The 24,818-nt window shown below is 39.7% G+C and overlaps 1 protein-coding gene across 6 annotated transcripts in view; it reads left to right on the forward strand.

The window, feature by feature from the left end:
• The window catches only part of SEC24B (SEC24 homolog B, COPII coat complex component), a gene marked incomplete at both ends in the record, with an annotated part of 78,215 nt that overhangs the window by 37,815 nt on the left and 15,582 nt on the right, over positions 1-24,818 (forward strand). For 3 of the 6 annotated variants that reach the window (XM_084252176.1, XM_084252180.1, XM_084252178.1), the window contains 7 exons: positions 7,140-7,220; positions 11,395-11,618; positions 14,252-14,436; positions 16,845-16,947; positions 19,108-19,234; positions 19,931-20,040; positions 22,213-22,325. In XM_084252176.1, the coding sequence (XP_084108302.1) occupies positions 7,140-7,220; positions 11,395-11,618; positions 14,252-14,436; positions 16,845-16,947; positions 19,108-19,234; positions 19,931-20,040; positions 22,213-22,325 (943 nt within the window). The remainder of the gene's footprint in view (positions 1-7,139; positions 7,221-11,394; positions 11,619-14,251; positions 14,437-16,844; positions 16,948-19,107; positions 19,235-19,930; positions 20,041-22,212; positions 22,326-24,818) is intronic. The other 3 variants (XM_084252177.1, XM_084252181.1, XM_084252179.1) reach the window with 1 other exon arrangement.

Genomic DNA, 24,818 nt, shown 5'->3' on the forward strand with positions numbered 1-24,818 from the left:
AGGCACTTCATCAGAAATTAAATCGTGTTTATGGTTGGCTTGGGTATCTTGAAAGCTAATGTTGTATTTTAACACAGAACAAGTTGATTCTGTAAGTAACAAGACAGTACTGACCTGCATAACTCTCACTGCCCAAGATAATTTTTCTTAATATCATGTAGGGTTATTTACTACAATCACCTTCTTGTGCATTAGGTCCCTGAGTTATAACTGGAAGATTTTATCCTTTGATCATTACCACCCCTTCCTCCCCAGCCACCAAAAAAATTCCTCAGAAGAGGTCAAATCTATATTTCATTTGTCCTCTTTTAGTATTTTAACAAGTAAATACATTTCAACTGAATTCAATACATAGTTAACATTTCTTTTTAAAGTTTTGTAAGTTTAACATATGTCCTGGGTCTGTGAAGATTATAAAATGATGTTCATGCAGAAAAGTATTAGTTTGAGGTTTTGGCATATATACATTGAAAAGAAAATGTGGTGATGTATTTGCAAGTGACTGCTGTTACCTAAGCATTCAGCTGGCATGCTTCCTGTGTATCCGACTGCTGTCGCTGCAAACCCCACGTTCTCTCTGAGGAGAGGGGACAGAGTCGTGGGGCTCCACTGGAAGAGGATTTGATGCCAGCATGCAGTTAGAGTTCAAGTGGGTGACTGGATGTCTACACTTGCCCCAGATCTAACAGAAACACTAAATGTTTGCAAATGATTTTTCTCCAGACTGTTGCAAATGTATACTGTGTAATTAACAATTTGGAGTATGGTTTTTGTAATAGCCTATCAACTAATTTGGGATAATAAGTGCCAGTTATTTCTTTATTTCTCTGATAAAGTAGATTCTAAATTCTGAACAACCAAATATGTTTATAAACAGATTATTTACTAATGCACCATTTATAAGAGTGATTAAAATATCCTAGAAGCTCACAGTCTACTTTGGAATATAGAACCAAATTATACTAAGTCACTTTGTCGGTCATCATCTTTATAGGAATACATAAAGGAATCTGGTACCAGCTGTAGGGTGGGACTACAGAGAAGAGTCTCTAGGTGGGGGTGGTGGGGATTGAAACGTGAGCGGAATCTAAAAGAAGTTGAAATTAGGAAAATGAGGGATCTGGAGTGAGGCCAAGACACTTCCCAAAGCAAAGCGAGAAGCTGAAGAGAAGATGCTGCATTGGGGGAACATTGGCGAGTCTGGGGCCTGTGATTATGGGGACAGTGACATGAGGCGTTGGAGGAACTCAGGTAGCATGGCTGAGTGAGATCCTTGAGAACCTTGATTTCACATCGAGGAGTTGGATTTTGTCCTAATGGCAGTGAGGCGTCCATGAAGGCTTTTACTCTGGAAAATGATATAACCAAGTTTGTATTTTAGAAAGATCTTAGAGAGGAATTAATTGGAGCATATTATAACTAGAGTTTACGGAAATAATGCAGTGAGAAAAATGAGTTCTTCAGCTAAGGTATTGGAAAGATTGGCAAGGGCGCATATAGCATACCATTACCTAAAGAAGGAAACCTTATGAAAATCAAAAGGTCTGGGGTTAGCTATGATAAATGTCAGTGCAAGTTTGGTTGAAATCTGAGAAGGAGCAATTGACTTTAATAATCAGGAGCTTCTTCCTTTTTCTTTCTCCCCAAATTGTAGCACTGTTCGAGAATGGGGAGAGGGAAGGAAGCAATGCTGGGCATTTCCTTAATCTCTGCTGGCTCTATTTCCATCTGTTCATCTGTTTTGTCCTCACAGTACCGCATGGAGTGGGGGGTGTTGCTGCAGATGAGGCGTAACTCAGAGATGTTAGGTGTCTCGTCCATTTTCTCTCAACGGCTAAGTGATGGAGGTAGAATTTGACTTGTACTGTCGCCATGTTTTATGCAACTTATGAGGATATAAAATCTCAAACTGGTCAGTGTCAAGTTTAGTGATAGTATTGAGGGCGTTCGGTTTTGTTGGCCTTGTCGCTGGTCTTTCCGAGAGAGCCAGCAGCATCCTCTTTTAGGACTAAGTGCATCCTGCTGTGCTCCTTCAGCTGCTTAGATTCTGAGCTCTTCTTTCGTTCTCTCTGCCTTCTTGCCTCCTCAGATTCAATGTCCCTTTTCATCTTTCCCCTTAACCTGTGCCATGGAGCCAAGGAAAGGATGAAGGGAAAATCTTCCAAGCACTCCATTCATACTTACCCCCTCCTTTGATATTAGATTATTTACTATCTGGAGTTGCGATGTGAAGTGACTGCGGGGAATCTGGTGTGAACAAGCCACCAAGCCATTCGTTCAGCTGAACCAGCTCATGCGCAGAAAGCAGCGGTGCAGCAGCGTCACTACCTAGCAGTCAGTAGGGAAGCAGACACCAAACATGTTTGCAGAGCAGCTTGAAAAGTGCAGTGGTATAGACTCAGGAAAATGTACCTACTTGGAGAGGAAACGAGTTTTCATGGGTGTATGAGAAAGGTTTCAGATAGGAAGTCTGTGGGATGTATGGAATTTGCCACGTGGAGAAAGGAGGTTTAGGCTAACAGACCAGCATGCACGGCGCAGGAATACGAGAAGAATGGAGTGCCTGGGAAAGAGCTCGGAGCTCACTATGCCTGTGTCCTTAGGTCAGAGAAGGAAGATGTTACGGGAACCGGGGAATAGGATGAGAGGAAGCCAAATTTTGAAGTTCCTCTATTACAGTAGAATTCAGAGTTATTTCTCTCTTTTTTTTTAAGATTTATTTTATTTATACAAGAACTGGGGTACAGGTCAGAGGCACGGGAGTGTGAGAGGATTCACCAGAGACAGAGTGGGGAGCAGAACAGGCAGATCTACTGAGATACACTACTGAGGGGAGCAGCAGGCGAGACAGGAGAGGTCTGCTGTGCCAAGTGAGTATCTCTCTGGCTGGCTGGGAATCAAACCTGCGCTACAGAGGCTGCGGACAGCTTCACGGTGCTGCGCTCAACTCGCTACACCACTGGGGAGGCCCTAGAATAGTTATTTCTTGGTGCTTCCATTTAAGTCTTTTTAACCAGAGAGAATACTGTTATTTTTTTGATGAAAGTCTTTTCGAAATGTAATGCGAGATAATCACATAAGATTCACTCATTTAAATTGTACTATTTGACAGCTTTTTGTACATTAACTTAAGTTCTGTAACCATCGCAATGTGATTCCTTAGCATTTTCATGCCTGCCTGTCCTGTCAGTCCTCATTTCCTGTTCTTCTCCCAGACACACAGCTCTAAGCAGCCGCCTCTCTAGTTTTTAATCTCGAGATTTGTCTTAATGTGGGTTTTGTGTATCTGACTCTTTTTTTAACATAATGTTTTCAAGGTTAAGCCATGGGTTGGCATCTGTCAGTCCATTGTTCTTTCTGATTCCCCTTTGTCAGTGGATGGACATTTGGGTTGTTTCCACTTTTTGGTTCTTAAAGCACGGCTGTTAAATATTCGTGTACATGCTTTTATGAGGAGGTATGTTTTCATTTCTTTTGAGTGAAATTTCTGAGTCATGGTAACTAGCCATTTGTTATTTTCTTTGGTGAAATGCCTGTTTTAAGTCCTTCGCCTATTTTTTTTCAAAGATTGATTTATGCATACAACAACTGGGGTACAGGCCAGAGGTGTGGGCGTGGTGAGAAGATTTCACCAGAGACAGAGCGGGGAGCACAACAGGCAGACAGACTGAAGGCATTGCTGAGGGGAGCAGCGGGTGAGGCAGGAAAGGTCTGCCGCACTATGTGGGTATCTCCCTGGCCAGCAGGAATTGAACCTGCTCTGCAGAGGCTGCGGACAGCTTCACAGCACAGTGCTCAACCTGCTGCACTGCCGAGAGGCCCCATTTGCTTATTTTTAATTTAGTTATTTGCCTTTTCATTGAGTTATACGCATTCTTTGTATTTTTGGATACAAACCCATAACGACAAATACATAGTTTGTAAATACATTCTCCCATTCTGTGGATTGTCTCTTAACTTTCTTATTGGTAGCATTTGAAGCATAAAAGTCCAATTTGTTTATCTTTTTTTTTTTTTAAAAGAGAGGCTTTTTTTTTTTTTTTTTTTAAGATTTATTTATTTCTACAAGCACTGGGTACAGTCAGAAGCGCGGGAGAGTGAGAGACTTCACCAGAGCCAGAGTGGGGAACAGAACAGACAGACCGACGAAATACACTGCTGAGGGGAGCAGCAGCCGGCAGGAGAGGTCTGTGCGCCATGTGGGACCCTCCTCCTGTGGCTGGGGAGCAGCCAGTGATCGAACCGGCGCTGCAGAGGCTGCGGGCAGCTTCGCAACCCAGTGCTCAACTGCTGCGCCACCGGGGAGACCCTGTTTATCTTTTGTTGCTTGTATCTTTGATGTCATATCTGAAAAGTATCACCTAATCCAAGGTCATAAAAATTTTCTCCTATATCTATTCTAAGATAAAACTTTATAGTTTTAACACTTACATTTGGACTGTGATTATTTGGGATTTTAGTGTAGGTTATAAAGAAGTGTTCTATAACTTCACTCTTCTGTATGTGGATATTTAGTTGCTAACGCCATTTGTTGAAAAGAATATTCGTTGGGGGCCTCCCCGGTGGTGCAGCGGTTGAGCGCTGGGTTGCAGGGCTGCCCGCAGCCTCTGCAGTGCCGGTTCAATCCCCGGCTGCTCCCCGGCCACCGGAGGAGGGTCCCACATGGCGCGCAGACCTCTCCTGCCTGCTCTGCTGCCTGCTCTGGCTCTGGTGAATTCTCTCACCATCCCGCGCTTCTGACTGTACCCAGTGCTTATATAAATAAATAAATAAATCTTAAAAAAATCTTAGCCATTAAAAAAAAATTTTAAAAAAATTAAAAAAAAAAAAAGAATATTCGTTGCACATCAGTGTCTTGGCATTTTGTTTTGTTTTGAGGTGAAAGTCACATAACAGCAAGTGACCCATTGTAGAGTGTTCAACTTAGTGGCAGATGGTACAGTCACAAGGTTGTGCGGTCATCACTTCTCTAGTTCTAACAATATACTGAAGCAGGTAGAACTAAAAAGTTTCATCATTTTATTTTTATTTTTAAATTATGTCTTTTTTTTTTAACATTTATTTATTCATGCATACGAGAACTGGGGTACAGGCCAGAAGTGTGGGAGGGTGAGAGGATTCACCAGAGACAGAGTGGGGAATAGAACAGGCAGATTGACTGCAATACACTGCTGAGGGGAGCAGTGAGCGAGACAGGAGAGGTCTGCTGCGCCATGTGGGTATCTTGCTGGCCAGCCAGGATAGAACCGGCACTGCAGAGGCTGCAGACAGCTTCACAGTGCTGCACTCAACCTCCTGCACCACCAGGGAGGCCCAAGTTTCATCATTTTAAAAGAACTTCAATACCTACTCCATAATGATTTTCCATTTCCCCCTCTTCTAAACCCTTGGCAGCTGCCAGTCTACTTTGTGTCTCTCTAGATTGGCCTAGTCTGGATTAATTGACTTAAGTGAATTCACACCATGTGATTGTATCTGGTTTCTGTTACTTAGCATGTCTTCAAGACTCATTCACACGGTAGCCTATGTCAGTGCTTCATTCCTTTACCTGAAAGGCTTCCTACCGTAGAGGTCTGCCACGTTTTTTTTATCCATTCATCTGTTGATGGATATTTGCTTTTAATGTTTTATATTTTATGCTGTTACTTCAAGACTTTTGACCTTTTATGTCAGCTTTATTCTATAGTTGCAAATTCACAATATAAGGAACACGAATGGAGAGCCATTACTTCCTAGTCTTCAGAGTGATGACATTCATGCATCAGTTTTCTGTTTATCACAAAGGAAGCACTTAGTAAATATTAGTGTCTTTGACCTGTAATTTCTTTTATTTACCACCTACTTTCAAATTGCTTTATAACCATTGTCTCATTTAAGCCTCACAAGAACATTGAATAACATGCATACATACATAGGCCATTTCTAAAATTGTTCTCATTTTGCAGAAGAGAATATTGATGATTGCCACTTTCCTAAAGTTATATAGCAGGTAGATGACAGAATCTAATGCAACTATAAGAAAATACTCTGTGCAAAAAGCTTTAGCTCCTGTGCTCTGAGACAATGTTTGATTCTTAGTTATCCAGAATTATTCAGTGAAAGATAATTATGCATACCTCTTCTTTTTGTATGACATTTGAAAATTAACTTAGAATCTGTTGTAGTTTAAGCTCCAGTTTTACTATTGGTGCTTTCATCACTGTATACCGGAAACTTTCATCTTTCAGTGCAACGAACTCTAGCACAAGAAGAGCCATGTACATTTCAGTTTTAGTCATCATTATACACTCTAGCATTATCTACCCAAAGCAACTGTAGGTTCTCAATAAAATATTTTGAGTGAATGAGTGAACAAAGTATATTGTATGTTCTACTAGCTGTGTGACCTGCCTCTGAATTTCTTAATCGCTACTGAACAGTCCTCTTAATCTTACAGATTTTGAATGAATACACATAATAAAAATTCTTATAGTTGAACGCTTACATTTACTAGAGTATCTTTCATTTATATTACCTTGTTACATGTGGCAGGGACTATTTTTAATCTGCATTGTGCAGATGAACATGCCAAAACATAAAAGCTAGTAAGGTGCTAGGTAGCAGCCCAAGTCATAGCTGTGCTGTGTTATAACATTCGCTAAAATTTAATTACTTTAAAATATCCTAATACTGATAAGATGTATTTGATAACTTCAGATTTGGAAGATGCAGTCTCTGGAGTGTGACTATACATTTCTGTCAATCTAAAATTTATGTTTGTGTTTACTATTTCTAGTAGTTTGATATCTGTTCTTTTCTCAGATGCCTTCACATGTGCTTGATTAAATTTTTTCCAATTTTTTTAACTTTTAGTATGCTTTTATTTTTTTAACTGAGGAAATATTGGGGAACCCCCATCAGGTGTTACCACCTTAGTGCACCCACTACCCTCTTACCCATGGTCCACCCCCATTGTCCATTGTGCTTCCTTCCCTCTTTGTTCTTAACGTTTTTGAAAATGTCTTAATTATTAGTCATTTTATTTTTGTACTAGAGTTAGGGATTTCCTAGTTCAGCATAACCTCTTTTTCACAATTGCTCGAGGCTGCTATACAGTGCAACTTCCTTTTTAACTTAGTAGATGCTGTGTTTTCCTCTAGGTGTTGACAGCTCCTCTACTACAAGCAGTGCGTCTCCAGTGCCCAACAGTTATGACGCCCTGGAGGGAGGCAACTACCCAGGTAATGTGTTCTGTGCTACTGGGATCTGTTTGAAATGTCATGACCATCAGTTGTCTTTAAACGGCAAATATATATCACACATAATTAGGAAGCCTGTTTTAAAACAACACAAAGCAGAAAAAGGGGCATTTTCCCCATACTTCTAGGCCTTAATGGTATTCATTGTTGTGTAATGAATGTTGTTTCTGGGTGGCCAAAGGAAATTTATTTTTTCTTCTTGTTACCATGCTGTTTATCTTTTTCCTCTTCCTTTAGTAGTGAATCGTTTTTCCCTCTACTTTTCCCCTCCTTTTCTTTTTTTTTTTTAATTTTTTTTTTTAATAGAGGCATATTTTATTTATTTGTTTGTTTGTTTGTTTTGTTTATACATGCACTGGGCACAGTCAGAAGCACGGGAGGGTGAGAGAATTCACCAGAGCCAGAGCGGGGAGCAGAGCAGGCAGAAGGACCGAAGTACACTGCTGAGGGGAGCAGCGGGCGGCAGGAGAGGTCTGCGCACCTTGCGGGACCCTCCTCCCGTGGCCGGGGAACAGCCAGGGATCGAACCGGCGCCACAGGGGCCGCGGGCAGCTTTGCAACCCAGCACTCAACCACTGCACCACCGGGGAGGCCCTCCCCTCCTTTTCTTATGCTAATAATTCCTTAAATAAATAAATTGTATATTTAGGTTCTCATGCTCAGTTCTTGAGTTCCTTCCAACTAGCCTATGAATATAAATAGTCTTTGACTCTCTACTCCCATGGCTCCTGGCTGCCTCCATCAGGCAAATAGGTTAAACCACCTTGGCAATAGGTTTTAGAGGCATTGCTTTAACTGTATCTTGAAATAACTTGGTCATTACATAGGATCAGGAGTGGATGGTACTAAGAGAAAAATATATATGAGCTTAACTTTTAAAATTAACAGTCATTTCATTATAATATCTTATGCTGTGATTTTCCTTGCTCACCTTTCTCCTGTCACTAACAGCCTGATAGCCACACATATCCTCCCCTTTCTCTCTTATGCTAATGATCTCATACTTCAGGACTAACAGAGTAAGACATTTTGCTCTTTACTGCTTAACTGTTTGATAATAATCCAGGAAGAAGCTTAATTGAAGTTGCAGAATGCTGTACTTAACTAAATACACTATCTTGCTACCACTGTCCTATGAATCAGTCAAAATCTTTAGTCTCAGCTTAGTTTAAAATTCCCTTTTTAAAAAAATATTTATTTATTTATTTATACAAGCACTGGGTACAGTTAGAAGCACGCGAGGGTGAGAGAATTCACCAGAGCCAGAGCGGGGAGCAGAACAGACTGACGAAATACACTGCTGAGGGGAGCAGCGAGCGCAACAGGAGAGGTTTGCGCGCCTTGTGGGACCCTCACCAGCGGCCTGGGATTGAATAGGCGCTGCAGAGGCTGCAGGCAGCTTCGCAGCCCAGCACTCAACTGCTGCACCACCGGGGAGGTCCTAGAATTCCCTTTTCCTATCAAGAATACCAAATAAGCTACTAAGTTTTTTTATGGTTAAGAATTTTCTATGCCCCTCTGTGTGTGTGTGTGTGTGTGTGTGTGTGTGTGTGTGTGTGTGACAGACAGACAGACAGACAGACACATTTGAACTGTACAAATGTATGAAACAGTGTCTCTTTCCTGAAGAAGACCTCCATGTCTCTGACATTGTGTCCTCATTTCTCATGCTGTCACAGTAAGAGACTTTACTACTTGTGTCCCAGTCGCCCTGAGGAGGGCCCAGCAGAAGAGCTAAGATGTGACCCTGGGTTGAAGCTCTTGTCCTAAGAAGCCTGGGAGGCTAGCAGGGAGACAGTGAAGGCCTGGGAACCTGTCTTCAGAACTGGAGCTGGTAGGGTCAGTGGATAGTTGTGATTCCTCAAGAAACTTAAAAATAGGGCCTCCCCGGTGGCGCAGCGGTTGAGTGCTGGGTTGCGAAGCTGGGTTGCGAAGCTGCCCGCAGCCTCTGAAGCGCCATTTCGATCCCCGGCCACCGGGCGAGTGTTCCACATGGTGCGCAGACCTCTCCCGCTGCTCCCCTCAGCAGTGCACTTCGTTACTCTGCCTGTTCTGTTCTTCTCTCTGCTCTGGCTCTGCTGAATTCTCTCACCCTCCCCCACTTCTGACTGTACCCAGTGCTTGTATAAATAACAAATAAATAAATCTTTAAAAAAAAAAAAAAAGAAACTTAAAAATAAATATTATTGTCAGATGCTTTTAAGAACATGAACTTTGGAGTCTTATCATTATACCAAAACATTAATAACAGTTCCCTTGTTGCAATTTTTAAGATTTCTTTTAGTTGTTGATATTCTTATAATGTTGATTAGATTTTCTGCAGTTTTAATGAAGTTTTAGTTTTGGTTCATCTTTTAGTTTAGTTTCTGGTGCCTTTATATATTCTTTGGTATTTACAAAATCTGAGTTTTCTCTTTGTCTACATCCTTTTTGGAAGGTTAGCTCTAGTTCCCCATGAGTTTAATTCCCCCCACACACATACCATCCCTTATACCCCTTTAACCCTTTCTCCCTCCTGTTGCCCTCTGAATCCCAGAAGCTTCACTTCATTTATTTGTGTCTGATAAATAAATAAAGTCTGATATGTATTTAGCTTTGTTCAGTTGTCCACTGTCTAAATGTCTAGTATTTGTCTTTGTCATTTTGACTTGCTTTAGTACAAATAATTCATTCAAATGTTTTCCATCTTTCCTTATGACAGAATAGTACTTCGTTGTGTGGCTGTCCCACATCTCTTGATCCAGTCCTCTATCAATGGACACTTGGGTTTATCTCTGGACTTTCAGTTCTTTTTACTCCATTCATGTGTCTACATGTTATTTTTAAATTACTGTTGTTGTGTGATACAGTTCAAAGGCAGGTAGCTTGATGTCTCTGTTTCTCTTTAATTTTCTCAGAATTGTTTTTGCTCTCTGAGGCCTTATATGGGTCCCATATAAGTTTTAATGTTTTTTGTTCAATTTCTCTGGAGGATATTGTTGTTCTTTAATGGGGATTGTATTATATATTGTATTTATTAGTACAGCCATTTTGCCTATGTTGATTGATTCTCCCCATCCATGAGCTAGGAATATTTACCATCTTCTTATAATCATGTTCTTAAGCTATCTATAAAATTCTTTAATAGCATCTTATAGATTGCGTTGTCTAAGTCTTTCACATCCTTGGTCATGTTGATTAGATTTTCTAGTTTTTTGTTTGTTTGAGGTTTTTTTTTTTTTAAATATACTCTTTTTTTTTTTTTTTTTTTTAAGATTTATTTATTTTTATACAAGAGCTGAAGTACAGGCCAGAGTCACGGGAGAGTGAGAGGATTCACCAGAGACAGAGCAGGGAGCAGAACAGGCAGACGACCGAAATATACTGCTGAGGGAAGCAGCAGGCCAGACAGGACAGGTCTGCTGCACCATGTGGGAATCTCCCTGGCTGGCTGGGAATCGAACCCGCGCTGCAGAGGCTGCAGACAGCTTCACAGCGATGGGCTCAACCTGCTGCGCCACTGGGGAGGCCCTGTTTGTTTGGGTTTTAACCAAATTTTAGTTTTTGTTAAAATTTATGTAAGGGAAGAGCATTTAGCTTTATTTGACACATATTACATGCCAGACTTTGTTTTAGAAGCTGGATGTTATTCTAGATATTGTCACACTTTTCATGGTACAGATGATGCATGCTTCTAGGGGATTTTGGGAAATACACTACTCTCCCTGGACTTCCTTTCACAGATGGTTAAAGAGTAGGTGACACCTTTTTTATTGTTCTGCTTAGTTTTCTGCTTCTCATCGCCATTTCTGCTGAGAATAAAAGGAAAAATAGCTGTATCTTATATTTATATAATTTTTTATGTTATTAAGAACAAAGTATCTATATTGGCAAAAGGATGTAAAATACAGGATTGCCTTACAAATAATCTTTATAAATAAAAATGGGATGGAACGTAAAACAAGAATAGCAAAATATTGATGATTGTTGAAACTGAGTGATCAGCATATTGGGTTCATTATTCTGTTCCCTCCTTTTGTTTACATTAAAATTTTCTCTTAAGAAAAAGTCAAAAAGAAAAAGGGAAATGCCTAAAATTAGGACACACCAGGAGCCATCTTTATTATAGAGTGAGCCCTGATTAGCAGGGGTGAACATCTCCTTTTTCCTCTGTTAGATATGCTTTCGTCATCAGCAAGCAGTCCTGCTCCGGATCACGCGCCTGAACCCGACCCAGTGCCAGCTCCAGCTGCCACAACTTCTCAGCCTTCGAAAATGGTGAAACCTTTTGGGTATGGTTATCCGACTCTTCAGCCTGGCTACCAGAACGCTGCAGGACCACTTACTTCTGGACCACAGCCCAGCAACCCAGTGTATTCTGGATTTCAGCAGTATGCGCAAGTGTGTATTTAGTCCTACAAATACATCACATTTCTTAAAGTTGTGGAATTCTGACAAATCCCTGATGTTTCAAAAGGATCATAGGTACAAACACAGATAAGCTGAGATCAAACATCCCGAGAATTTGATTCTAATTTTTTTAATATATGCATATGTGATAAAAGATAAAATGAAATATGAATACCAACCTGTTGAAGAGGTTAAATCTGAATCAAGAGGATAGCTATGATTTTTCTTTCCTTTACTCTTCTTCTGTTTTTCAGGATGTCTCCAATGCACAGGTATTAACATTTATTTCCTTATAATAAAATTAAGTTTTTAAAAATTTTTATATTACTCAGCTGGCTTTCTCCTCACAAATGACTTATTAATGTGGTTTGGGATTTGGGTCCCAACATGTAATTGGAAGAAATCTCTAACATTTAGCTGAGACTCGTGGAAGTCTCCGTCCACACAAATGTTTATCAGTACTTGAGCTCAGTAACTACTGCTGTGCTGAGAGCTGACCTGGTTCTTTTTGGACTCACCTCTGAAATACCGTATCAGTTTAAGAGTCAGAGCAGTAGGTTAGCTATTCCCGCCTTTACATCTTCCACAAATTCACACATATTTATTGAGAAGAGAATAAAATATTAGGAATTGACTTAAATGGCAAAAGCATTCTACTTAAAATGAAAAACTGCTATTAGTAGGCTAACCTTTGAAAATGTATCTTATGGTGAATTAAGAAAGAAAAGTAGAGGGGAATAGGAAAATTGTTTTTGGAGTTTGAGAACTGAGGTGCAGGAGGATAGTGAGAGAAATAGAGAAGTGTTGTTGGTTGATACAGATTTCCCACCTTCTGTTTCATAGATTTTCTTTTTTGGTCCAGATGAAACACTTTTATAGTCTTTTTTTTTTTTTAAAACTGAAATAACTTTGCATTATTATAGTCATTCTTGTTTTATCCTTGTGTTTAGGCAAATTCCTATTAGTTTAGTTCTACATTTTTTTTAAAGATTTGTTTTATTTATGTATACATATAGGAGCTGGGGTATAGACCAGAGATGCAGAGGGTGAGAGCATTTATCAGGGACAGAGTGGGGAAGCAGAACAGGAGGATTGACTGAAATACACTACTGAGGGGAGCAGTGGGCGAGACAGGAGAGGTCTGCTGCACCACTTGGGTTAACTCCCTGGTTGTGGATCAAACTTGTGCTGCAGTGCCTGGCAATAACTTGATAGTGCTAAGACTTATTAACCCCTTGCACCACCAGAGAGGGCCTGGTTCTACATTTCAATGTGGGAAAAACCAAGTTTAAAAGAAGAATCTGGTTCAGAGAGGAAATGTTGGGCAATGAAATAATAGTTTTGAAATAGGGAGCGGTTTTCTCTAATGACACAAGAGAAGATCCTTTGGCCAAATCTGGCTTGCTGCCTTCTTTTGCAAACAAACATTTATTGGAACACAGCCCTAAACCTCTTTCATATATTCTCCATGGCAGCTTATGCACTACTGAAGTATGATTGAATACTTGCAAGAGGCCATCGGGCTCTTTAGACTTTAAAACATTGACTGTCTGACCTTTAGAAAAGTTTGCTGACCCTTGCCATAAAAGAATGGAAAGTATTGTTGTTTTCCCTTTATAGTGTAGGATAAAACAAATAGGTAATGGGCCTCCCCTGATGGCGCAGCAGTTGAGCGCTGGGCTGCGAGGCTGCCTGCAGCCTCTGCAGCGCCAGTTCGTTCCCCGTCCGCTGGCGAGGGTCCCACCAAAAAAAAAAAAAAACAAAAACAAAAACCACCAAATAGGTAATGTTGTTGCTATTAAGAATCAAACATTTTAATGAAAGGTACAGGTGTAAAATCAAAAATATAAATTAAATAATGCCATCATCTTAAATTTGAGGAAGTGAACTTACTTTCCCCCCTCTAAAAATATTTATTTTCTATCTTTACCTATTGTAAAAGTCTGGAAGTAGTGATAGCATACTGCAATGAGTACCCCAGCTCCCTAGATTATGATCTCTGGAAATTTAGAAGGAACCAAGATTCTTTTTGGATACATGACAAATTTGAGTTTTGAAGAAAGAATGGTACAAAATGCTATGCCAGAAAGCATGGAAGCTAACAGACTAGTATGTTCATATCAAAGAGACATTCGGGCCATCTTGAAGGGACACTGTCACTGGCCAGAGATTGGATACGTTGGGACTTAGATTGAATAATAACTATAATTAATTAAATCCCTTTGAGTTAATAAGAAGCCATGAATTCATACCACTCAAAATATAACAAAGAAACAAAACATAAGCAATATAGAATTCATTGTATGTGACACGCATTATTCTGAAAATAGATAATTGGAAAAATTTTAAAATGTCAACATGTATTCTACCTTTTCTATATGAATATATTCAGAAGAAGCTAAACAGTTGATTTAACTGTGCTAAAAAGATTTAAATTTTTCAGTATTTTTGCTTTCAGGTTCTTACAAAAGTGCTTAAGTTGAGCCCTATTATGTCATTCTACTATTATCACAGATTTAAATTTTCTTCTTGCCTTTCCTGTACATTAAAATCCTTAAATGGTATATATAATAGTTTATTCATGTTGTCATATTGTTCTTTTTTTGTTTGAATTGTTCTGTCAGCAGTATCCTGGTGTGAACCAGCTGTCCTCCAGTCTGGGCGGGCTGAGTCTTCAGAGTACCCCACAACCAGAAAGTCTGAGACCGGTGAACCTCACTCAGGAAAGGAACATTTTACCCACGACTCCTGTTTGGGCTCCTGTACCTAACTTGAATTTAGACCTCAAAAAGTTAAACTGTAGCCCAGAGTAGGTATTTATATCTTACAATCTTTAGAAAGTAACATACTTTGCTGAAAACATTGTATAGGACTTGTAAAAATTGTAAAAGTAAATATTAGTATTAATTAAGCTTTGTTAATGTGCACTTTGCTCTTCTAGTTTGTATGGTTGTTTTAGATTTAAAATTCAGTTTGGTCATCTGTTCTGTCCCCGTCTGTCTCCATCCAGCCCCACTCCCTGTCACCTAATGCTAGGGAATTTTTTTTTCCATTTTGAGTGCATAATTTCAGGAACCTAAATCCAACTCTTAACACTCACTCTTTCTCTCTCACTCTCTCTCTCCATATATGCTTTTATATATCTTTTATATATATAATATATATTTTGCTTTTTTTTCACTTTTCACCACTAATCATTTATGAGTTTTTTTTAAATAAGATAGACTCTTGAAGATTTTATTCCCCCAGTCTTTGAAAAGAAGACATTCTTCACTAATATAATCCTAAGAAAGGGTTTAGATAAGTGGTTTGTCTCTGAATTTTCATCCTCCACTCTAAGTATAAAGTATGAGGACCATCACACACTTGGTTATCTGGACAGATTGTCGGTTTGGATTTCTGTTGTTGTTTGGGTTTGTGTTGTTGAGTATTTGTTCCCCTCATGGAGAAGTTTAGCTGGCAGCCTGCATTTGGCCCACCACGCCCTGTGTGTCCCTGGGTGGGTATATCTCTTACTCACTCACCAGGCCTCTAAAACCAACAACTCTGTGGTCTTGCCTGCTTTCAGTACTACTGTCTCCTAAAAGTAGGGTGTTTCGCTGTACTGGATCCCCCTGCTCCTAGAATCTCTCTTCAGAAAGTGAGACCTGAGTCATAAAATCACATTATCTTCTTCCTTGAGTAAAAGCATCAGTGCAGTCAGAGCCAGTATTTGCCTTTTCTTGAGACACAAGTTCTCCAGCTTTTCAAAAAATCCTGCAAAATCTTATATATGTGTTCAGTACAGGAAAAAAAATGAAGGTGTTCTGGGGGTTTCCCTTCTGCCACATCCTGCAGCTAGCCCCTTGTGGAGCCTAAGGCAATGCCAAGATCATTTCCATAAAAATATGTCATCATTGATTATAGGTTGAAAAGTTTGCTGTCCTTCTGAGTGTGAGCTGCTCTTGGGTGGATAAGTGTGTGAATTACGGCCTTGTATTGTAGTTAGATATCCCCTAAACAGGTGAACGTAGCATATGTGTGTGTGAGAGAGCCCATAGGCAGGGGATGGTGCCTACATTTCTGCTCAGCTATGTGAAAATAGCTGTCTTACCAAAATAGCAATAGCAGCGCAGGCTTCACAGTTGGACAGACCATGGTTCTACTGATAAATAGCTGTGAGGCCATGTACAAATTATTCAGTAGCTCAAATTCTCATTAACAGAAATTAAACAAGAATAATAACTATGCCTGCACATTAACATAAATCATTCTTTCCATAAATTTTCACTAAATGCCTTCTTAGTAAGTGAAGTGCCTGGCACTGTTTGGAGGCTCTGTTTGTAAAATGGTAAGCAAAACGAAGTTCCCAGTCTTCTGGAACCTACATCCTATTAGGAAAGTCATGCTACAAAGAGTCCAACTGTGGAATACAAGGTGCTATAAAATAGTGAGGGTGGGGCCAGGATAGGTTTTCCCAAGGAGTCAGCATTTGAGTAGAGGGGCCCTGGAATGAGACTGGGAGCAGGGCCAGGTGGCCTGCGCAGGAGTGAGCAGCCTGCGCCTCATCTCGGCAGCTACCTGGCCAGCACCACATCACCCGCTCTTCTCAAAACCCTTTTCCTGCTTTCCAGTCCTTCAGTTTCTTTCCTCCATATGTTCCTGTATTGCTCTGCTTCTACAGTTGTAACTTACAGCCCCTGTCATGGCTTAGTCTGTGAAAGGATAGGATAGGATCATGTGAAGATCGAGTGACCTCAGATCTCAGGTGGAGCAGACAGACGAGGTACACAGAGCAACCAGGCTCTTTGATGCCATGGATCATAACCGTATCAGAACACAGAGAATTCATTCCTTTGGCTTGTGAGTCGGGGGAAGGGTGGCTTCAGAAGAAGTGACAACTTTGTGTCTTATACTAAGTTTCAACATGGGAAGAACAGGCAGCAAAGATGCAGCAGTGTATCTTTTTCACTCCCTATTCATGGCCTCCAGGAGAGTCAGTGTTTCCCTGAATGTGCTGCACATTCCCCCAGGAAAGCGCTGAGTCCTTAATTTAGGTCTTTTGACATGTGTTACATAGACGCCTGTTTAATCAGGACCTTCCTAGTTGTTGTATATTGCATACCCAAGTGATTTTCGCTTATGCCTTGAAATGTTCTTAATTATCTGTAACTCCTATCTACTTCATTATATTTTTCTCTGCTAACACAGTTTGCATTGTTTATATTTTTTTTGCAGTTCATTTCGATGTACTTTGACGAATATTCCACAGACACAGGCTTTACTGAATAAAGCTAAACTTCCTTTGGGATTGTTGTTACATCCTTTCAGAGACCTAACGGTAAACTTAACATTTTAAAATATTTGTGGGTACTGATGTGTATGTTAATGGTCAGGGTTCTTGGATTGTATATTTTCTTAGAATATTTTCCATCTTTTTTTTATTTTTAATGTTTTGAGGACCCTCCATACCATTTCCCCTACTATTGTACCAGTTTACATTCCGAGAAACCAGTTTATAAGGGTTCCTTTTCCCATCTCTTTGCCAGTACTTGTTATTGCTTACCTTTTATTTTTAAAAGATTTATTTTGATTTACTTAATGCATATAAGAACTGGGGTGTAGGCCAGAGGTGTGGGGGGTGAAAGGATTCACCAGACTGAAAGGATTCGACAGACTGTGGAGCAGAACAGGCAGATCTACTGAAATACACTGCTGAGGGGAGCAGCCGGGGAGACAGGAGAGGTCTGCTGTTCCTTGTGGATCAGCTCCCTGGCCGGGGATTGAACTCATGCCAAAGAGGTCATAGCATGATAGTGCTGAGACTTAACCCCTGCACCACCAGCGAGGCCCTTTTTTCATCTTCTTTTATTTGAAGTTAGAAATCATCATTTTGGCAAAGTTCAATTCAGTAAGCACTTTCTGAGCACCAGCTCTGTGACAGACCCTAAAATGAGTACTGGTGAACACAGAAGATAAAGTCATTGTCCTTGCCCAAGATAGTCTTACCTAATGGAACACAGTTGCAAAGCCAATAATTATGGTGCAGGATCATATTCTACCAGGTACAACATGGTTCCCTCTGGTATGGAGCAGTTTTCTACAAGGGGTGAGGTATGAACCAAATTTGAAAGAGTGGTAGTTTCGGAAGTTGGACGGCCGTGAAAGGTAAACTTTACAAATCCTTTATTAAACATAAATGAAGTGCCAACAGTTCTGTCTAGTCAGGCAGAAAACTGTATGATTTTCCCTAAACTTACTTGCTAAAGTTTCCTTAGTCTTAATTTGTTTTAATACTTCACTTGACAGATTTTTACCACATGCTTGTGGTATTTCATGAAAACGTGTTGGATTTATAATGTAACTTTTAGAAATAGTTTATCCAGGTACATTTTTTTATACATTATAAGTTGTTTTCCCCCCTCACTTTTTTACTACTGTAGTTTTCTGCCACTCTTAATGATACTGGATTTCTTTACTAACATTCATCCAAAAAGTATTTATTGATTACCTATCATGCTCTTGTAGATACTGAGAATGTAAAGGTCAGTAAGCTTCCTGGTGGAGCTTACTTTCCTACTAGGATATATAGAAGGGAGCAAAGGAATAGAATACAAAATAAAATACAGTAAGTACCTTGAATTGATTCATTTAGTAAATAATACTTGATCACCTAAGCAAACTTCACCTATATAAATAGTGAGAATTTTTGTCTGAATACAGATTCCATCTTTGATATCTTCTGGAAATAGATACACTAAGTTAGCAACAGTAGCTTCCTTTAGGATGTAGAATTCTGGGTAATTTGTTTTTGTATTTTTCAATTAAGTGTACTTACTAATTTTCTTTGCAAATCATATGTAGTCACTGAGTAATAAAAACTATATGTATGGAGAAATTTCATACAAAAGGCATGAATGAGATGAAAACAGAAGTATTAATGTTTATGTATAGATGGGAGAAAAAAACAGGAAGAGATATACTAAAATGTTGAGGTTAATTCAGAGAGAAGAATAAGTGATTTCTTCATCTCTTCACTGTTTTCTAAATTTCTTATATAGAATATAAAGCTCCTTTCCCACACTAAGTCAGAGTGGTGTGTTCTTAAAAGGCTGGTAGAGGCATCTGGGGTGTGGGGCCAGACCTTGGTGCAGGGCGTGGCTGTAGAGACAGAGACATTGACGCGGGGTCTGTGTTTCTCTCTCACTGCTACCTCTGCATTCCCGGGGATGAGCTCTGAGTTCCATTATTTTCTTGGCCAACTAGGCTTTTCTTGTTAGTCAGTGACTTTTATTATACTTGGTGTGGCATTATGTGCTTGTTAACTTCTAGTCTGTGACAAGAGAGGGAAGAAATCTCTTGTCCACTTATCACTGGATTTTATGGAAATGCTTCTATTTCACACGCAGTTACGGTTACTGTACTATACTGGCAGTGGGATGGGGGTGTTCTATCTCCCTGGCTCCTTTTTCTGCCACAACCACCTTCTTTTACCTCCTAGCAATTACCGGTCATAACATCAAACACCATCGTGAGGTGCCGGTCTTGTCGGACATATATCAACCCTTTTGTCTCTTTTATTGATCAACGGAGGTGGAAGTGCAATTTGTGCTACAGAGTTAATGATGGTGAGTTTCAGACTCTCAAAATAAGTGTGTTAAATATTTAACTTTTTTGCATCTTTGTCATCTTAGCTCCTCATTGCTTTAAAAACTAATGCCATGTTTCATGGAGAGAATATAGGCTAAGGACACTTCCCCTGGATCGGCCATGGGGAGAGTCGAGAATGAGGGAGTGACAGGACAGGAAAAGGTCCTGAGGGTGGGACTGTCTCATTTTCACTGTGGTCAGTCGGGCTCAGGTAGGCCCGCACGGTGCAGGCCTGTGTGTATACCTGTCTTTTGGGCAGTCATTTCTTAGCTCCTCTAACTGTAAACACTTTTAAATTTCTGTTTTTCTCTGATTTTTTTTTTTTTTCCTGTGTCGTGTGATATAATAGAACAAAAACCTAAGAAGCGAGGTTAGCTGTGTCATGGTTTCCTCCCCTGATATAATAGAACAAAAACCTAAGAAGCGAGGTTAGCTGTGTCATGGTTTCCTCCCCTGATTTCAGAAATTAAATGGTTGGCCTTTTTAAAAATCTTTCTGATGTATTCTTTAAAGGGACCATAAAATACCACTTTTTAGCCATTCGATGTTGAGAGAACTCCTGTAAACTTCTTATAAATACTGGTGATAGAGGTGTTTATTTCCAGGCTTGTCTGTATGTGTTTGATTACAAATTGTGTCCCTAAATTTATACTAAATTCTTCATTCTTTCCTAGTTCCTGAAGAATTTATGTATAATCCCCTTACCCGGTCTTATGGAGAACCTCATAAACGGCCAGAAGTTCAGAATTCAACAGTGGAGTTCATCGCTTCTTCAGATTACATGGTATCTATTCAGTGTTCAGTTAGTAATGGAGTACAGTGGTAGTGGTAGTTTATAATTGGCTGTTACAGGAATTCTTGTCCAAATTTTAAAGTTGTCCCTAGTCTGAATTTTTTTTTAAGTAAATTAATGCTGAAAGTTTATGTTTAACAAATAGAAAACTTTCTAAAGGTAACTCTATTTCCTAGAAGAATATAATTATATCACTAAGAAATGTTAGCAATGTTTTATGGTGAACACTAACATTTACAGTTTATTGCCTTTTTTTACTTGATTACATGCTTATAATGGTTATAAATACTCTTTCACCAACTAATATTTTAATACCCTCAAACGGAAAAGCACATGTTTTCCCCAAAACACAGTTTTAGGCCCTTACAGAGATCATCATTCTGCTGGGTCAGCCAATATAAATGTCAAGGTAAATGGATATTGACTTCACTCTACTTCTTTTCAGTTATAAGGTTCTGCCTGTTCCTGAATTAGTTCTGATTCTAGATCTCATTTCCACATACAAAAGTGGATTCTTGCTCTAAGTTCTGCTCATCTTCGCCATCATTTCTGCTTATTTTACACATACTCACAAAAATTGTTTCTTTTGTGTCCTGGTTTCTAGTCTGTTATCTTTAAAATTTTAAAGCATTACTAGTGAGAAAAGGGACAACTAATGTGTGTTAAATTCTGGGTGGTTAACCCATTTTTTTTCTCTTTTTATAATTTGGTTTTGTTTTTGTTGTATTTATTGAGGTAATGTTGATTGGCATCACACTGTGTGTCTTTGGGGTAAAGGTTTACACCCCTACAATTGCATTTTATTTTCCCCCACCCACCACCAAAACTCCAGTAATCCTCCATTAGACCCTTCTCTCCCCGTTGCTCACCCCTGCCCTATTCATACTCCCCTTCTGGTAACCTTATTTTTATTTATTTTTTTTTAAAGATTTGTTTTATTTATACAAGCACTGGGGTACAGGCCAGAGGCGCAGGAGGGTGAGAGAATTCACCAGAGACAGAGCAGGGAGCAGAACTGGCAGAAGGACCGAAATACACTGCTGAGGGGAGCAGTGGGCGAGGCAGGAGAGGTCTGCCGCGCCGTGTGGGTATCTCCCTGGCCTACCAGGAATCGAACCGGTGCTGCAGAGGCTGCGGACAGCTTCACAGCGCTGTGCTAAACCTGCTGCGCCACTGGGGAGGCCCAGCCTTATTTTTATCATTTTAAAGACCCTTTGTGTCCAACTTAGTATCTGCCCATTTTAACCTAGTATCTTCTTGTCTGTTGCATATTAACTATACTAATATTTTCTTTTATCACTTTTACTCTCAAGTTTTTGTCTTCTGTACAACTAACTCATTATGTCCCTAACTCTATTCTGGCTCCTTTGGAATTTTAATGTAATTGAAGTGGTGAAGCAAAAAGTAATTTTTAATTTTGGCCATAAAGCCCATGATATCCTTGATTGGCATGCTTTTAAAAAGACTTTTTGTGCCCCTTTTTAACTTTCTACAGTAGTAATATGCAGGTGTGTTTAAAAAAAAGAGAGAAAATAGTATCTTAACCATCATTTACTCATCACCAAGCTTCAGTTATCAACATTTTGCTAAATATATTTCATTTTTCCTCAGTCCTTCCATGACCCCCTTCCCTCCCCCACACTGAAGTTTGTTAATACTAATCCCAGTATCATGTCATTTAACCCATAAATACTTCAGTGGATATAGCTGGCAGATAAAGCTTTGCCATACGATACTATCACAAGGACTTTCTTATACTTAGTATAAGTATACTTTCTTATACTTAACCCTTGAGACTAGTCCTAATGGTTGTCAGGTTTTAAAAAGTATATTTAAAAAAAAATTTTAGGAACAGAAGAAGGGAGGAAATACAGAGATTAATATTAAAAAACAAACTCAATTGTTGCTTGCAAGATATCTCAGCCAACACTGTCAAGCAAACGTTCAGCCCATCTATTTAACCATTACGGCGTATTCCCTGCCCTATCATACTTAGCCAGTTAGCTTTATGAGAAAAAGTTAGAGGAAGATCTTATAAAACATCAATCCTGTTGGATTTTTTTTTTTTTTTTGGTATAGTAGACTCATAAATATAGTATTAGTGACATGAGAGAGGTATATGTAGCTACTAAATAAATCACATTATTTTTATTCCTTTTTCAGCTTCGTCCCCCTCAACCAGCAGTCTACTTGTTTGTTTTGGACGTATCTCATAATGCAGTGGAAGCTGGGTATTTGACAATTTTGTGCCAGTCGTTACTAGAAAATTTAGACAAGTAAGAATTTTTTTACTTACTACATATATGTGTGTATGAGTGCATGTAAATTTCATGTGTTTATTAAACTATGGGATTGGTTTTCAGTTAAATTTGATTTCATTTATTCATTGACTAAAATATTATATCCTGTCCTCCTTAGAGTAAGGATCCTGCTACTTAGATTTTTGTGATTTATGACTGGACATCTTAGTCATGAAAGCTCCCCATGCTTAATGAGGAATTTAGATCTAATTATCCTCTGACTTAGCAGATCGGAGCACTGCGCCTGACAGGGCCAAGATATCAGGGATGCCAGTGAGAGCGTTTCAGCTGTAATTGATGCTTGAGCAAGGAATTTTACATGAGATACTTTTAGTGGGAGCTTGAATCTGATCAAAGGAACTAGGGAACTGACTTTGTGCTGGGTATTTCAGGAAACTAGAAACTGAGCTCTTTTTGGCATATTAGGTCTGAGCTGTGTTGTGGATGAAAGTAGCACAGGAAGGCTTGCTTGTATCTGACTGGTTCCTGATCTTGTATCTACTGGTATTAGGAAGGAAACCCTCAACTATCTTTAAAAACCAGTCTTCCAAATCTCTGGGAAAAAAAGTTGTTTGTGCGTTTCTTTATTCCAATGCCCACAACAGATAAGACAGATCGTTAGTAAGAATGGCTCACGCCTTGACAGGTATGGAGGTGGCAGTGTATGATACCTTGTCACAGGTGCTCTTGGTTACTCCAGAGGGTCTCCCCATCTTCCCGCTGAGTCTGAGAGTCCCCACTCTGTTGAGAGCTAACTCTAGTCACTGTAGTCTGCATGTTACTAATCTTCTTTGCCCATGATTAGAAAAAAATCCAGAGATACTAAATGACTTGCTTCTAATTTGTTAGTAATTTAAGAGCTTTCAAATTTATCCTCTAGTCGTAGCATTTTCCCTTTCTTTCTTTTCTTTTTTTTTTTTTTAATTTATTTATTTTTGTACAAGAACCGGGGTACAGGCCAGAGATGTGGGGGGTAAGAGGATCCACCAGAGACAGAACGGGGAATAGAACAGGCAGACTGATGAAATACACTGCTGAGGGGAGCAGCGGGCGAGACAGGAGAGGTCTGCTTTGCCATGTGGGATTGTCGCCGGCCGGCCGGGATCAAACCGGCACTGCAGAGGCTGCAGACAGCTTCACAGCATGGCGCTCAACCCACTGCGCCACCAAAGAGGCCCCTCTTTTTTTTTTTTTAATTTTTTTTAAATATTTATTTATTTATACAAGCACTGGGGTACAGGCCAGAGGCACAGGAGGGTGAGAGAATTCGCCAGAGCCAGAGTGGGGAAACAGAACAGGCAGACCTGACGAAACACGCTGCTAAGGCGAGCAGCGGGCAAGGCAGGAGAGGTCTGCCACGCCATGTGAGTATCTCCCTGGCCGGCCAGGAATCAAATCCATGCTGCAGAGGCTGTTGACATCTTCACAGCGCTGCACTCAACCCGCTGTGCCACTGGGGAGGCCCAGCATTTTCCCTCTCTTAGTGACAAGGGCTTACTCCAAAGACAGCTTTAGCCATCATGATCATGGAAGACCACTCTGCAAAGAAAGCTCTTTTCATACTGAAGTTGGGAAAAGTGTGAGGGCATAGCCCTAGAAATAGGCGCCACACCGACAAAGATGAGTGACTATTTGTGGATTAAATAGACTATGCAAAACCAGAAGGGTAAAATGGAGAACAGAAAATAGTGAGTTGTTAGAAAGACATGACGTATTTTTTGTTTTCTATGCAAAAATGCTTCATGACTTTTCCAACAACTCAATAATTAAAAGCATATTTGCTTATAGGCTCAAAATAAAAACATTAAGAAAGCCAGAACAAAAAGTAAAGGTGAAGGGTAGCACCAGTATAGGAGCATGTATTTGGAAGGGGCTGTGGAAATAACTGAGAAAGAGGAATTTCATGCTGGAGCACTTCTGCCTCAGGTCTGTATTTTGAACTTGGAGGGAAGTGAGTAAAGTAGTCTCAGTTCTGATTTGTAACCGTAACAATACTGAGAGATCTTAGAAGTTGCAAAGAAGTAAGGATTAGTCTATAGAAACATCATAAATATTGACCAGTATAGATTAGCTAGCCATCCAGTAGCTCCTTGCAGTCTGTTCTCTGAAGTGCTTTTTGAACTAGCTTGTCGACTTCATCTGAATGGCCTGATCAGCCAGGCATAATAGTAATAATGCTTCTGAGCTTTCTTTTGGCTTCTAGTAATAATCAACGGTAATGTAAAGGTGCTGCTAAAAAAATAAATTACAGAACAGCGGTTAACTTAGTGACCAGTACTTAGAAACATACTTCTGTGAGATGAGGCATCTGTCTTACTAACAGAGAGAGCTTGATGGGCAATATTTTATGCTTATTGTTTTATGCTGTGGCATTGACATTTCAATACAGGCTTCTAGCAGAAAAGTTTTAAAAGATGAATGTTAGATAGAATGTCTGTGTTCTTAAATGGATTTTTATTTTAAATTTTA

Source organism: Talpa europaea, assembly GCF_964194135.1.
Source record: "Talpa europaea genome assembly, chromosome: 13".
In the NCBI taxonomy this organism is placed as follows: domain Eukaryota; kingdom Metazoa; phylum Chordata; class Mammalia; order Eulipotyphla; family Talpidae; genus Talpa; species Talpa europaea.